General features: G+C 44.7%; 1 protein-coding gene across 7 annotated transcripts in view; it reads right to left on the reverse strand.

Annotated features, from left to right (window-relative positions):
- The window catches only part of robo2 (roundabout, axon guidance receptor, homolog 2), a 226,244-nt gene that overhangs the window by 20,399 nt on the left and 189,944 nt on the right, over nucleotides 1-15,901 (reverse strand). For 4 of the 7 annotated variants that reach the window (XM_080732095.1, XM_080732096.1, XM_080732094.1 and 1 more), the window contains 6 exons: nucleotides 15,525-15,713; nucleotides 14,497-14,523; nucleotides 10,563-10,605; nucleotides 5,193-5,320; nucleotides 3,997-4,269; nucleotides 2,419-2,544 (listed from right to left, as the gene is read on the reverse strand). In XM_080732095.1, the coding sequence (XP_080588221.1) occupies nucleotides 2,419-2,544; nucleotides 3,997-4,269; nucleotides 5,193-5,320; nucleotides 10,563-10,605; nucleotides 14,497-14,523; nucleotides 15,525-15,713 (786 nt within the window). The remainder of the gene's footprint in view (nucleotides 1-2,418; nucleotides 2,545-3,996; nucleotides 4,270-5,192; nucleotides 5,321-10,562; nucleotides 10,606-14,496; nucleotides 14,524-15,524; nucleotides 15,714-15,901) is intronic. The other 3 variants (XM_080732097.1, XM_080732098.1, XM_080732099.1) reach the window with 3 other exon arrangements.

A 15,901-nucleotide genomic window follows, 5' to 3' on the forward strand; every position in this document is an offset into this window, starting at 1 on the left:
GTCAAATGTCACCCATGCCGTTTAGTTTTGTACTTTATATTGAGAATATGTTATATTGTGAGTAGTTGGCAGGTGCAGTAAGATGACAACCTGCTTTGTTCCTCAACCATGGACCATGTAGCTTGTTAGAGGGCCAGAGTGTGTGTTGGGGGGGCTGTTCCAAAATGCAGGAGAAAGCATGGAGACGATTGGCTAACTAAACTCGTCTCTTCCTCTCCTCTCGTCTCCTCTCCTAAGATACCTTTTAATGAGCAACACATCCCCAGTGGAGATCCACGCTGTCATGAAAGCTGCTCTATTTCTGTTCCTTTTCATCCTTCTCTCCTTTCCCCCAGACCTGACATTCATTATTCCCACCATCTCCTTAGAGATGTGTTAGAGTGAGAGAGAGACAGAGAGAGATACAGAGAGAGAGAGTGAGAGAGTGAGAGAGAGAGAGAGAGAGAGAGAGAGAGAGAGAGAGAGAGAGAGAGAGAGAGAGAGAGAGAGAGAGAGAGAGAGAGCAATGCACTGGATCTTCTCTCTTCAGAACACTGAGCTTTACTGTAGCTGGAGTCAGAATTAAAGCTCAGTTTGTGGTGATTCAAATGCCCTCTACTGCTGTAAGCTCATTTGTCTCATACCGTAAAGAAGGTTTGAGTTGAGAATGTATTTGCCAAAAGTAGTAGGCAAAGGTCAAATTTAAATGCTGTTCTTTTTATTGCACACTGCATCCATCCAACTTTTTAATACAGTATCTCCTTCAATGATGGATGGTAATTGTGAAAAATATACCGGTGAAATATTAAATCTAAAACAACTTTTGTTAAGTTTAAAAACATTTCACAGTGTGACTTTAAGGGCTACCAAGGTAAGTGCAAAATCTGCCAATAGTCCCAGAAGTAGTGGTAATAGAATCACATTATTGTGTCCAAATATGGGTGAAATACCTCAAATTTCAAGTGAAAATATCTCAAGGCAGACAAATGAAATAAAAATGTAAGAAGCATTTGATCTCCTGTGCACCTTTCTCTGCAAAACAAAACAACAAAAAATGCAAATAAATAACCATTATCTGTTTGCCATCTGGGTGGTCACCCATGGATAATAGTATAAATTCTCTTCAATAAATTACATCCCTCTTCTTTTCTTTAAATCATATTTCCCTCAGTCTGAGGAAATAAGACTCCAGAATCCACAATGTCAGGCCCTTCAAAAACCTGCCCGGAGCGAATGAAAAGAAATCAGTCTGCAAGGCATTCCATCTCCAGCCCTCTGTGTCCCAGTGCATTGAATTAGAGACCAGTTAAAGCAGTGGGTTGTAACTAGATTAAAGAGGAGAGAGGAGGGGAGGCAGGCAGAGAGCTGTGTCTGTGTCCTATAAATGACATTGTAATTCTCTGAACATGGGTTTTACTGTAGCCCGCCACCATTAGGAGAAGAGGGGAAACGGGAGGTATTTTTCGCCACTATACCCAGCCAAGCGTCTCTGATGGTGCGTGCGTGCGTGTGTGTGTGTAGTCCACTCTGTCTGAAAGAGTCCCTCTGCCCCCATTCCCGTCTGCTCATACACTCATGGTCATGGAGAGATAAAGCCTTTACAAGGCCCAGCAGTAATGTGCAGAAACCCAAGCACCAGAGTGCCCGGAGCCATCCTCTATGATCAGATCACAGAAACGCTCTTTCTCCGTGACTCTTTTCTTTTAATGGGCTCACACCATATCATACCATTGACTGCTCATTTGAAACAAACCAGTGGTCCTTGAAGGGGTTCCAGGTGGTCCCCAGCTAAATGATGGAAAGTTGGTAACCAAATGGACCCTAATAGATCTTTAACTCTTGAGAGTGTAAAATGAAACCAGATGCATCATTACGGGTCCATTTGGTTTTCTTTTTACGCTCTCAATAGTTACATTATTTAGTTAAACATCTGCATTACTTAATTTACAAGAAGTCTAAGACAATTAGAGATGGTAGAAGAATTGTTATTTTGGTCAACGTTTGCCTGTCAGCTCTCCTATGGTATCACATCAAAACTACTTGGAATTGTGGACAAAACGTATCCAACCATAACAAAATATTATACGTTCTGAGAGGCTAAATATCATCAAATGGTGGTCCATGGCTCAAATGCCGAATAAATACTGGACCACAGAAACAAACCATTCACTCTCACTTACATTACATACAGGTACAAAGTCTGCTATTGAACCATACCTCCTTCCCTTGAAATTAATCATACTGTAGCTAGTTGGAGCTGAGTGAGCAAAGCGATATTGGTAAGGGGAGGACAGTGTTAATAGAAAACCCCTGTACATATCAGGTTTGCACATGCAAATAACCAATCAATAAAGCAATTAAGAAGTCAGTCGGTCATAAAGTAAAACGTCAGAGCCCCCCTGAAGCGCCCCCCAGAGTGTTTCCCAGCTGTAAACCAACCTGAGAGGCTGCCACTTCGTTCAGAGCTGTTGTGAGAGCTGGTGGTGCTGAAATCTTGTGATTGGTTGTGTGGGATTCTATTAGATAATCCGTCGGCCAATCGGTAGTCGGGAATGAAAAGGAGTGCTATAGTGGAGGGTTAAAGGGCAAAAATTACAGTGGCATCAGGTGACTGGCAGTTAGCACAAGCACATGCATACATGCAGTTAGAGCATCAAGCAAGCAGTAGATCAGCACCTCTATCCATGTATGGTTCCTGTGTTCACTAGGGCTCATCTCTTTCTCATTGATACAGTTATTGAACTTGGTAATGTATGAAAGACTATGTTTGTTGTACATTTTTAACTACATTAACCCTGGTATCCCTATTTTGGTCATGTCAGTATTATGGGAAGAAAGACAATTCTACATTTTCTTCTTTTTTAACCTTTAGTTTCTTTGAATAGTGCTTAACCACTTTCATGTGGTCTGTGCATCCATTTCTAAAGTATTGGAGTCAGTATAGTTTCCTTTCATTTAACATAAGCGTATATAATCTTACTTCTTCAAATGATGCCAGTAAACATTGGGGAGTTTTTTCAGATGAATTACATTACAGGGACTATGTTAGAGGTACACTCTAATGAATCTATCACTCAGTTGGAAAATTAGATCATAAATATGTATTAGATTATAACCTAGGAATAGGCCTACTCATTAATCGTATAAAGTATAAAAATCCAACATCAAATCCCTGGTAATTAATTTGGATAATTTTCTTAAATATTAGGCCTGTCCAGCTAAAATGGACAGGTGATTACCATAGAATTAAAAGTATAGAACAGACAGTTCCATTCATAACAATGTGGTACTTCTAGGTCAAACACAGAAAAGTAATGAATTCATGGGGCGTCCATGGTGCATTTGTCCAATATGAAGATGCATTGGTTATATGGTATCCATCAAATCCTCCGTGTTAAATCTTTATCCATTATGTACTGTATCTGAGAGTGTGCAGGTGTAATGGTACATTTGGTTACATCTGCACACTCTCAGAGTTAAATGTGAATTTTACAACGTATCAATGAGAGGTGAATAAGGAAGCAGGACACGCTACCTACTGTACAGTAGCTTTTATAATGACATGGTCATTCTGAAACTGGACCAGTAGTGCCGTCTTCAAAACCTCAAGGAGACGGATGGTTGACTTTAACTGCACAAGTCCTTCATAATGTGTTTACCTCCAAAAGTGAAGGCTCAAAATCAGTTTTTGTCCTGGAGTAACACGGTTGTGTGTATATTAAGTTAAACATAATTAAACATGGGGGAAAAGTAGTCTTTCAAACAAAACCCCCCCGCAGTGGACAGTGGGGGTTGAAAGATTTCAGAGAAAACTGATCACGGTAAACTGGAATGCACATGCACCGGCGTGAGTGAGGGTGCGACGTCATTCGGTCGTGTCACTTAGCGTGGTGGTGAAAGTGGTGTCACGAGCTTGGAGTCGACAGTCGCACACTTGTAAACGCCGTACAGAAACAATCACCCAGCATGAGGACACCACCACTGCTGCAAAGATATGATATTCTCCCTCTTTCTTACTGTTGTTGCAGGAGTTCTTGTCAGGCAGAGAGTAGCCCAGGTTGGCCATCTCCTGCTTGGCCTGGAGCGAGGCCTTCCACTGGGCCTCGGGCAGGTCCACGGCCAGCTCATGGATGCTGCTGGAGTGGAGGATCTGGGTGGTGGCATAGGGGGTGGCCTGGGATGTCTGGCCTGGGCTGTTGTAGTTGTTTTTAGTGGTGAAGTCGATGCTGCTGTAGATGGCCCCGTCAGACAGCATGGTACCCGTCTTGTCCCCCTGGCCACTGGGGAGATCTAGAAAAGAGTGGGGGTAGGTGGGGAGGGTGGAGTGTAAGAAATAAGCATTTCTTGGTTTCTAATTAAAGATTGACTGTAAACCCAGAAGGTTTTAATGAGAGCAGAACAAGGCTAGACCTCATGGCAGGTTAAGAGGACACAACTGTCTGACAAGGCATTAGATCAGAGTGACTCCATGGGTCACAGGTGCAGGAGAGTTCTCGGAGTAACAAGGCAATCCAGTCTGCAGCTCAACACAGCTTGTCTCTTGGCATAATATTCATCTGACTAAAAAAACTCATCCCAGTTATTGATTACTTCCAACCCCTCGGACTTCCAACCTCGGTGCCCCTTTTTCTTTCCTCCCTTTTATTGTTCTCGATGAGGGATGCTGTTATTTGCATGTCCAGCAGAGAGAGGGAGGGAGAGAGAGAGAGAGTCTGTGGTTTGCATGCCCAGTGAAGGGGGGATGATGTACAGCCGTGGTGGAAGCATCCACATCTGCGCCAGTCAAGCTGCGCATGTCCTTCACGACTGGCTGCTCAAGACCATCTTTTCACACACACCCCCACACACACACTCTGCCCATCTCTCGCCTCAGATTCTGTTCCTCTGAGGTATGGGCTGTGACACCAAGCTGGACAGTTTACCATTACTCAGCTTGGTGACAGTGGACGCCCTGCTGCATGCTGCTGCTAACGCTCTGGTTGTCCTCTGAAGTGATATATTCTAGAAATGTATATCCCAACACATACAGGCAATATGCTCTCGAGTGCGCATTTCTGCAGGCTGTGTGGGACATGATGTACAATGGAAACCGGTGTACTGTATGTGTACTGAGACAGAGCAGGGAGCCTGGAAGATCCTATCAGCATCCTTTATCTGTTATGGCCTCTCCCCTGCACCGTGCCTTGGAGGGCACAGGGTGGACGTTCACTCACCTCCGCGGCCAAAGTTACCGAGGTCGTTGGGTCCCCCGGAGCCACTGTTAACTGGCAGGCTGGTGGCGGGCCAGGAGTCAGCTAACCAGGGGTAACCTGGGTCACTGGCATTCAGCAGGCCAGGGCGACTGTGGAGGAAAGAGAGGCCGGCACGATTAGATGAGACAAAAAAGACCTGAGTTTCTGGTCAAATCAAAATCGATCAACACCATAACACAGTATCTTTCTGGATTACAACCTTGTTCCCTCACTCTGCTGATTAATAATAAATAAGAATGTGACAGCAATCAGTAAGAAATCAAAGTAAAGACATAAAATCAAACATTTCCGCCTATGTTTGTGTGTGTAAAGTGTGTGTGTGCGTGCGTGCGTGCGTGCGTGTGTGTGTGTCCATGTGTGCATGCATGAGATAACTGAAAAGGGTGGTAACATTTAAGAAACATTATGGAATATGGGTACATTTGTCCCCCCACAAGTTAGAATTCCTTCAGGCAAACACAGCTCTTTATCTCTCCTGTCCCCCTGCTGTGCCTTTGTCAGATTCTCTCACCAAAGCAAATAACACGGTAGAGACATTAATGCATGCATTTGGCTGCGCCACATGCAGTCCAACACGTGCACAAGCTCATGTATACACCCGCGTGTATACTCTGCCTCATTCATTAATATCCCATGCACTCTGCTGTGTTTTCCCATCAGCCCCTTGTAGTGATGTCCAGACAGTCTAAATCTTATTTGATGCGACGTCAAAATCTTCTGCCCTCAAATCCCCCTCCCCCAGATCCCTCGGCCCACTTGTGGGATGCCTGCATGTGAGAGGACGTCTCCATTTAACAGGTGTTGTGCCCCTCCTGAGGGGGTGGGAGGCCATAAAAAGTGTCCATTAAGACTTTAACCTGTCACGGGTGACTGCTGGGAGGCCATTAGGGCCGCTTTACTGTACAATCACGTCGGAGGCTCGTTTCCACTGGCAACACAGATGGAGGTAGATGGAAATGTGATATGGGAGCTAAATGCCTTTTGTTTAAGTGTCAGTTCACTGGTACGCTGTACTCCTCTCGTTTCTAACAACTAGCCATCAAGATGGATTGCGATGGAGTGCTCACACTGAATTCAATGATGTCTGACGGCTAATTTACTGACCAAAGCACACAGAGGAAACAAAAGAACCCGTCTTTGGGTGGACAAAGGAACCTCCGAGTCCACACATACAGAGTAAAAGAAAGCAGGGCCAGGGGAACCGAACGTCTCATTGTTGTGCGCAAGGTCTCTGCTGCAATAGCCCCTTCCTCCTCCTCCTCTCCCTGACAATTAACAGGCTGTTACAGACAGACAAGTGTGCACGTGTGATACAGCGGATAGTTTGGACTTTCTGCAGGGATGAATGGCACACCCTGCCGCCAGTGACCTACAGTCTGCAACAGATCCAATGACACACGCGTAGGGATGGGATGATATGAACATTTAATATCACGATTATCGGGACAAAAGAAATCGCGATTTATGATATTATCGCGATAATCAAAATCCATTATCCTGGGGCGGAACATTTGCCAAAGAATAGCCGATCTACGAGCTTGTAGATCGGCTATTTTTTGGCAAGACATTTGATAGAGTGAAAAAAAAGAGTGTATCAAGTACGTATATTATAAGTACCTTTTACCAATATAGAGGGTTTAAATGGTACCAGATATGCAGCTCTGCAAATAAAGTGCATAGTGGAGGACGATATCACAATAAATTAAATCTCCACGGTACGATTATCATGAGTGTTTGTTATCACGATAAATCGTCCCATTCCTACACACGCGCGCAAGATCTCACGGAGCACGACACTTACAGTAGCAGCGCTGGGGTGCCTGATGAGCTTTTGTCTCCAGCAGGGTGACATGCGGCACCGGAAGACTGGGGGAAAGGAGGCAAGCCCCGAGGACATGGGCAGGTGTTGGCGGTGTGTGTGTGGCAGCAGTCAGTCTCTCCCTCAGCTACAGGTTCTAATGAGAAGAGCTACAGTATTCTACAGAGGCGCTGGGGGTTGTGGGATGAAGGGGGGGCGGGGTCCAAATGAACTGCATCCCTGACAAGGTAAGAGCGCTCGCCATGGTTTCTGAATGCCAAAACAGGCCCTCGGGGGAGAGAAGTCATTCAAATTGATGGCTGTGCATCAGACACGTGCACTTTTATAGGGTAATACATCTCCATCCCCCCACCCCCCACCTCTCCCCTCCCGTCTGTTTCAAGCTGCCGTACAACCCCCCCCCCCCCCCCCCCCCCATTCTCTCCCTCCCAACCAGTCTTTCCCTAACCCTATTTTTCCCTTTATTTTCTCCCCATACACCTCCTCGTTTCATGCCTCCTCCCTCCCTGTCGTGCGCTCAACATCTGTCAGCCTGGAGTTTCCAGGCGGTTGACAAAGGAGAGCAACAGAGAGGCAGGGCGTTGGTCCCTCCAGTCGACTGCAGCTAGACTGCACCATGGAGGCATCCGTCTGCAGGAAAAGCCTGTGCCTTTGTCTCATTACCAGTCTCACTTTTCCTCACGTGCTCCAGCTAACAGCCCCCCCAGCCCCCCCCCCAGCCAGACTAACAGCCAGCCAGCCAGCCCACCGGAGAAAGACCATTTGGAAGACAGGGAGTTGACAATGGGAACGACTGCATCGTCCTTGTATTTATCACACAGCAGTATTCCAGGAAAGGATAATTAGAATAAGAGTGATTTCTGTTGGGGGGATTTGTTTTATGGGTGACTGCTGTTTGTGTGTTTGTATGGGTGTGTGGGTGTGTGGGTGTGTGGGTGTGTGTATGTGTGGGTGAGGGGGTGGCATCCAACTTTTTCCCCCCCCTTGTCCAACCAGGGATGGATGGCAACCTTGGCAGATAAGATTTGAAGCCATTTTCCTGTCAGACATTTGAATTGGCTGTTGTGATAGGTAGGAAAATGTGAAATACTGTCTAAGATGGCTGACACAAGGCTATGCACTGAAAAGAAAAAAAGAAAAGAAAAAGCAACTGAGAGATATTAATCGAAAAACAACCTCATAAATCTAGCATGTTTGTAGTCTCATTCGGCCGCTGGTGAATGGAGCCTGCACCAGAAGCACATTACAATATACTGTAAACATGAACACACATTTCCATTCTCCATTCACATGACGCTGAGAGCATTCTGTCACTTAGCCTTCACCTACTGGCATGTAAAAGAATCTCCATAGCAACAGTGTTGCTGAGACCTAGGTTCATTGCACTGGGATCAGCCCACTCTCCTCCTCTATGGGAGTAAATCGGCTTTGCTAAAATATTGATCAGTGCCGAGATAGGAAGTTATTACTACCTCCTAATTACCATCTCCCTATTGGCAGGGGGATAAGGAATGGGCCCTTATCGGCTTTTATCAATTTCAATTGAGCAGCCAATGCCAAGCCGTCCAGGTCTACCAATCTGCAGACTATTCATCTTCCATGAATCATTTATTTTGTGATCGATTAAGTGTAATTGTTCAGTCAGGGCAATTTGGCAGGAGCCAATGAGGAACCGGGAACAGACGCGGCTTCATTTGCTATCGTCTAATTAATGCAATAAACACTGCATGTAACAAATGAACACATTTTGCTGTGATACCCTGCTCGTTTTCTCTCTGGGGGCAGATGGGGAAGCCGCAACATCTGGATGGTGAAATCACCAGTTACTTGCGGATCAAGAGTGCTAAGAAAAACAGACTGCAACCTTTTCTAATGTCAGTGAGAATGTAGCAGCCACTGCTGCTGACTAAGGATATGACAAATATAGAGCACCACAAATACAGACATTTCAAATCCCGTTCAGCGGAGTGAGAATCAGAACCAATTATGTGGAAAATTGAAGGAAAAACACTACAGCAGAAAGTAGATGAGAAAAGCCATGGCAAGTGGCGTGGCTAATTCTTTGAGATCTGAGCTGGCAGCTCAACAGGAGCAAGAAACGCTATATATTTTACATCGTTACTGTCGGGTGGAAACCTTGTATGTCCAAAACCTTCCTTTTTTTATTGCAAAAACAATTTAAAGTAGTGAAAATAGCTGATCTACAAGCACACAACGCCTCGCATCTCGAGGCGTAGTGTGCTTGTAGATCATCAGTCTTGTATGATGAAGCAGGTTTTACTTTACGAAAAAAAATACACATTTGAAACTTGGAGATACAAGGTTTCTGCCAGACAGTGACGATATAAGGTGTATATATATATGTATATATATATATTATATATATATATATATACACACACACACAAACACACACACACACACACACACACACACACACACACACACACACACACACACACACACACACACACACACACACACACACACACACACACACACACAAGCACGCACAGTATATTAATTTATTTCTACATAAACACCAACAGAAAAAAAACACACAAACATACTGTAAAAACACAACTGCCAAAAATGCTGAAAAAGATACATATTCCCAAAAGCCCAGGGATGCACAGGGTCAGACTTCTTTGGGAGTGTTTGCGATCCTGAGGCTTTACCTAGTCAGGTGTGATAAGCACTAGATAGACAGAAGCCCTGGATTCTCAGGGGAGCCCCCTGAATACCCACAAAGGCTCCGTAACTGGTGTCATTGAGATGTGCCCTTTTCTTTGTAGCCACTTTCTCCTCCCGTAACATGCGAGGAAATGGAGCAGGCTATACGGGGGTGCAAGAGGGGTACCTCCACACACCTCTCCCCTGGGTAATTATTTTTACATTATTACATGTGCTCAGATCCCAGCCGCCCACGCAAGGTGACAGGCAAATTTATCACTCCAGGGGGCTTCTGGGTTGCCTGTAGCCGGCAGGGGAAGATAAATGACAAAATAAAAGCCCTCTCTGCTTAAATTGTTTCTGTTAATTCTGCCGGAGAGATTTATGACTTCATCTATCGATGCATGAACAGAGACGTGGTAGAAATGTATGTTTGTGGACAGATTTGCATGCGAGGTACACAAGCATGTATTGGTGATCTATCAATCCATCAGTCACTTATCAGTGTGAGAATAAGATGGAACATGTCTGCAAAAAACGAAGGCAGGATTTAGGCCAAGTTCAGATATGGTATGACATGCAAAGTTTAATCCAGAGGCTTAAATGGAAATAACGATAGCACAATAAACAATCAGTGTTTACGGTCAAGCTGTAACAATAGTCATGTATGTATTAATAGAATAATACTGAATACTGATGAATCATCAGGAATCCAGATTACTTGCATGTTGTGCTTTGATTACTTGCATGTTGTGCATGTTGTACGTGCATGTTGTGCTTTGCCCAGAGGATGAAACGATGCTGTATTGCAAATAGCGAGTTCCTGGTGGAACACTCACCTTCCATTGCTCATCAGACCGCCATCAACTCTCTGGAACGTCACTGAGGTCAGACAAGATGGAAAGGCGAGAGAGATGGGGAGAAGGGAAGACAAAAAGACAAAGCAATATATGAAGATTTCAGATGCACATTTACACTGTGATTAGAACAAAGGGTTCATTTCCATAAGTTGATGACAAGAAGAAGTATGGCTATTTCAGGTTTGCCCTTGTACGTGTGTAACTACCTACTCCTCTGTTCATGTGTCCTGTCTCTTATATGCACCTAGATGGTTGATGGATGCACTAAGGGATGCAGATGCCCTCTGTGTCCATACCCTTGCGCAAAATAATAATAAAAAAAAAAAAAGATGCAATGATGAGGGTTCCAGATTGCCTTGCTTTGGATTACGCAGAGGCATCGTGTTCCTCCCAAGGACGGGACGCTTGATGAGAGCAAAAACTCATTTCATCTCTCTTATTTTGCTCTTGACGTATTATCTGATTTGTGATTAAATCTCAGCCAAAAATGATTAGAAGAGGCCGAGCGCTCATTAATCAGGTTGAACCCCCATATCTGTGGGGTTGGAGGCTGTGAGTTACTGATCCCTCAGCTATAGCAGGGGCTCCCCTACAAGCCATGTATGTGGCCTGTTCCATTACAGTGATCTATGGATAATAAGCCCCCAAACACGGTCTTTGTCAGCGGCTAGTAAAACTCCAAAGCTCAAAGTGAGCGCTGGCTGCAAAGAAGACGTTTCATCTCTGTTCAGCAACCATGATGACAAGACGACATCAGAAGCATGTATGACATCAATGGCTCATATGAAATACGGGGGGGGGGACACTTTGGAAATCACCACATACCAAGGTGAAAAAGAAGAGAGGAAAAACGAGAGTAAGTGCTGGTTGAGAGAGAGAACTGATAGTAATTTGTCTCATTTGTTCCACAGATGGAAATTAAAGCGAAAAGGAGGGCTGAACATTCCTCCACTTCTCATTCAAGTTGATTCCAAAACAAGCCCGGGCACAAGCCAAACACAGTCTGCATGTTAGGCAGAGACACAGCAGGCAGAGGAAGATGATGAGGGGTTTTCCAAGGTTGACGCGGGAATGCTGATGACTGGGGAGAAGAAAGACACACAGTAGGTGTGGTCTCTAGGGGCCGCTGAGATAACACCTCTCGTTAGCTTAATTAAGCAGATACTCTCGTCATCACGTCTTTTTTTATTGTCGGACAATGAATGCCAGAGACAAAGTAAGATTTCGTCCATGCACATTAGAACAATGGTTCATTAACAATGTCCTTAATCTAATCTGGCAATCAAAATACGTAAAAAAGACGAAAAGAAAACACTAATAGCTTTCTTATTTATTTTGATAGAAACCTACTGTTTCTGCTTTGCACGTTTATTTGAATGTAATACGGCAGTTGTATCCACCCACAGTTACAGCTACATCCCTTTGTAACCCTACCAACAAACTTGCATTAGAGAGTTCTATCTGGGGAGAGGCATCTTCGCAGCCGCGAGGCCTCTGAAGTCCCTATCTGTGCTCAGGCACATTCTGGGCTGCTGTGGAGGGACTTTAATGTTTGCCGGAGTGACGTGACTGTGAGGCTGCGCCTCACTCGCCTCCTTCTTCCAGATAAGCACTTTCTCCAATATGAATACAGATTAATCCCCCTTAATAAGCATTAAGGGGGATGGGGACATAATCAGCGTATAAAAATTCCATCAAATCTCTTTCCATGCTGGCCGAGTGCCTCCACAGAGTGGTGATTTAACTCCCCGGCACTGACAGCTTTAGGAGGCCGAGACAAGACACTCTCTGTACATCACCTAATCACCAATACTGAGAAGTGCTACACTGTGAGACTCTTCAGCCACACTCGGCCTCACATACTGAACACCACCACCTCCATGATACTGCAATCTGTGTCTTCTTCACCCTCATCTTGTCCTTGCCTTTTGTCCTCCATTTAGTAAATAAGCACCACATACATTTGTTTCGCTAACACAACCACTTGAACCACCGCGCCCCTATTGGTATGTAATAGGCAAACGTTCAACAGAAATGGCTATCAGTCGGTGGAAATACATCTAAAAGCTCATAGTATGTTGCAATGTGATGCAAGACCGTCAAGATGTCAATGTCACCTGAAGAAAGGTAAAGAATAGGGTGGGTGTTGCACAGTGACTGCAGGGCTATAGATGATTTCCAAATCACAAAAACAACGGTGAAAATAGAAAAACAATATTGTTTTTTTCCCGCTCAGCATTGGACTACATGGATGTGGATCTGTATAGGCCTATCGCATGCCTTTTTTATATCCTAAATGTTTAGCAATAAATATTCACTCATTGGTTTGCAGGCAACACGAGGGGTGCTGGAAGCACAAAAGCACAAGCATTTGCTGTACTTGTTCAAGATTTTCTTTATCATCCATGAGGGCATTTATTTCATTTAGTTCCCTTGTCAAGAGTGCAGGCTTTGCTCTACACAAGCTGATAAGCTTTGCTGCAGCCACAGGCTATCAGGCGCAGATGTTTTTCTCCATTCCTTTCCATTTCGATTGCACAATAATTCACAGTTCTACAATAGGGCTGTGTTGCAGCCCAAAAACGTTGCAATTCACAACCTTGCATTGACAAAACACACTCCCAGCCCCCAATCCATTATGCACACTGCAGTCGAAGTCGAAGCAACAAAAATGGGATTCCAGCAATTTCCATAAACATTTCTAATCTCTCCAACCTTAGACAATTCTTATTTCATGGTTCATTGTATACTATCAAGTGTATCTTTTTAGTTAATTCCATAACATTATTATTTAACATACATGGGACTGCAGGGCTATAGATTATTTCAACATCACAATAATAAATATGCAATTGAGCTAAAGTCAGGTGACCGGCCCGGTTGGATTAAGAGTTGACCAGGCCATGGATAGTCTACTACTATATAATGTAGAACAAGGAATGGACTGAGCAGCTACACAGTAAAATCGTGTCCATTTGTAACTCTGAGATGTTCTTAGAGTTAAATTAACATTGAGGATTTTACTATGTCAAGAGGTTTCAGAAGGGGCACTGTGCTGACCCATGACTCATTGCACTACACTCATCTCCTACACCAGTATTGCACCAGCAGAGAGGGACCCGCCAACTCGTGGGCTCATTTAATCTGTAATGGATGTCTATATCCCCACATCCCACTGTCATTACCTCTCCCTTTCTCTAATCTTACCTCAAGAGACAGAGAGACAGAACACTGGTGTAAGAATGGTACCAGTGAGGACGGTCATGGCCGAGATCCTTTACAGTGCCAACTCACACTTGTCAAATTAGCTGATGTTAGCTAATTAGCCAAAGATACATGTACAAAATAATACTTGAAATGGAGAAATGGAGGGAAATCACAGCAATAGAAATAAAGGAGGAAGGAATTGTGAAAATGAAACATACACCTCGCAAATACCAACTACCACCTATGGAAGAGAAAAGGGTACAAGTAAATCATAAGCAAAGCTGTATTGGGGGAAACAGAAAGGTAAGTAGTTCTGAGGAGGAATAATCTGGAGAAGAGGATGTTCTCACCCAGCACCACTAGAAAGGTACACCAGACGGGATGGAGCTTTCATTCAAAACCAGATGGACACAACACACATACAAACAAATACAACACGGTATTTTAAAAAGGCTGTGGGTTTGGGCAGGGATGCGGTATTTGTGGTAAAGGCCAATCACGAATCCAGCTCTCTCTAGTTTTTAAGTTGAGCAAAAACCTCCACTTTGCTTGGGTGGGTGAGTCCGTCCACCTCGAGGGGAGGTGGGAGGTTTTGGATTTGCATTAGACATCGCCTCGGGTCTGCCAAACCAAGCATAAATGTTGGGAGGGGGGATTGGGGTGCCGTGGCAGGATGGAATAAGGAGACGGGACAAATGAACAGTACCTGCAGGGGTGAAGGTGAAGGACTGAACTGCAAAACAAGAAGACAGAGAGGTTGTGTGTTAAACGCCTGCAGAGGTAAGCGGTGCTTTGGGGGCATCTGCACACCAGGGACGAGGCTGATGTGAGACCACATCATCGCCCAGTGTGCAGAGAGACAGCCAGGAAAGCAGCCAGCTCAGAGGCCACAGAGAGGTGGAGACGACGGCACAGACCAAAGAAAATACACAGACACACACACGCACACACACACACGGTATGCAACAAACAAGAAATGAAGAGCTTAATGTTTAAAGAGCAAATCCCTGCAGCCTGCAATTAAGACCCTTCAGTTTAACATTTTGTGTTTAATGTGAAACGGGTGAAATAATACATACGAGGAGATATTCAAATGAAGGCAAACCTCTTCATCTACTTGGCATTAAGACTGGATTAATGTTGGTATTATACCAGCTGCACAACTAGTGTGCATTCATTACCATGTCCTGCTCGCTAATTAAATCTTGTACCGCTGGCATGTTATGTGTACTTGGTTGCTGCAAGTATTGACTGGAGGTCACTCAGGGAGATGTCAGGGTCAGTGTGTGGGAGGAGAGCTGGACCACTTCCAGTTCGTCCCGGTCCAAAGTGACCAGTAGAGAGTCCAGTCTTCCCACTCAGCCCCCACCAGTCTGGGCTATTAACAACACTGTGGGTGGACTTGTCAGAGACTGCGGCAACATGAATATGATTCATGTTGACATCTGGCTCCCTGCTGAGCATCAATGCAGCACCCCCTCCTCCGAACCGTACTGCTTCAAAAACCCTCATCAAAATTATGCTAATTCAAAATGACGATGTTGAATCCTCATACAGACATTGGCATGGGTGGTAAATTACTGTTGGGGAAAGATACAAAACTAATGAGCCCCTGTGAAGCGCTAATATCATAGGGAGCGAGAGAGATTTCACATGGAAGAGTGTGTGTAAACTTTTAGTCTGTGTTTCAATTTGTATGCATGACTACATGTTGCAGCCCTTGAGCGGTCTAACCTGCGTAGTTGCTCAGGCCCTTTCTCTTCTTTCTTCTCCAGTAGAGCCAGATGCTGAAGCCCATGAGGATGACCCAGCACGCCCCTCCGATGCCGGCGATGAAAGCGGGCTGCTTCACCACATCAGTGATCTGCTCCGTGATGCTGTTGTTTCTGTTGCCGCTCATGATCACGTCCCGGAAGTCCTTACCTAGGTGCAAAGAAGGGCCTGCGAGTGTTAACCTGAGGGCACGCTCTAGGAGAAACATGACACAACAGTCATTTAGCCACGCATCGCTTGATGCCTCAAGGTGACTGCGCTACAAAATGGGAATGAACCATCTTGGCAAGTGATTATTGTTAAAGGCTTAAGAATATTCAGTACGGTCTGTATTTATA

The sequence above is a fragment of the Nannobrachium achirus genome (assembly GCF_963921795.1).
Source record: "Nannobrachium achirus genome assembly, chromosome: 8".
NCBI classification, from domain to species: Eukaryota; Metazoa; Chordata; class Actinopteri; order Myctophiformes; family Myctophidae; genus Nannobrachium; species Nannobrachium achirus.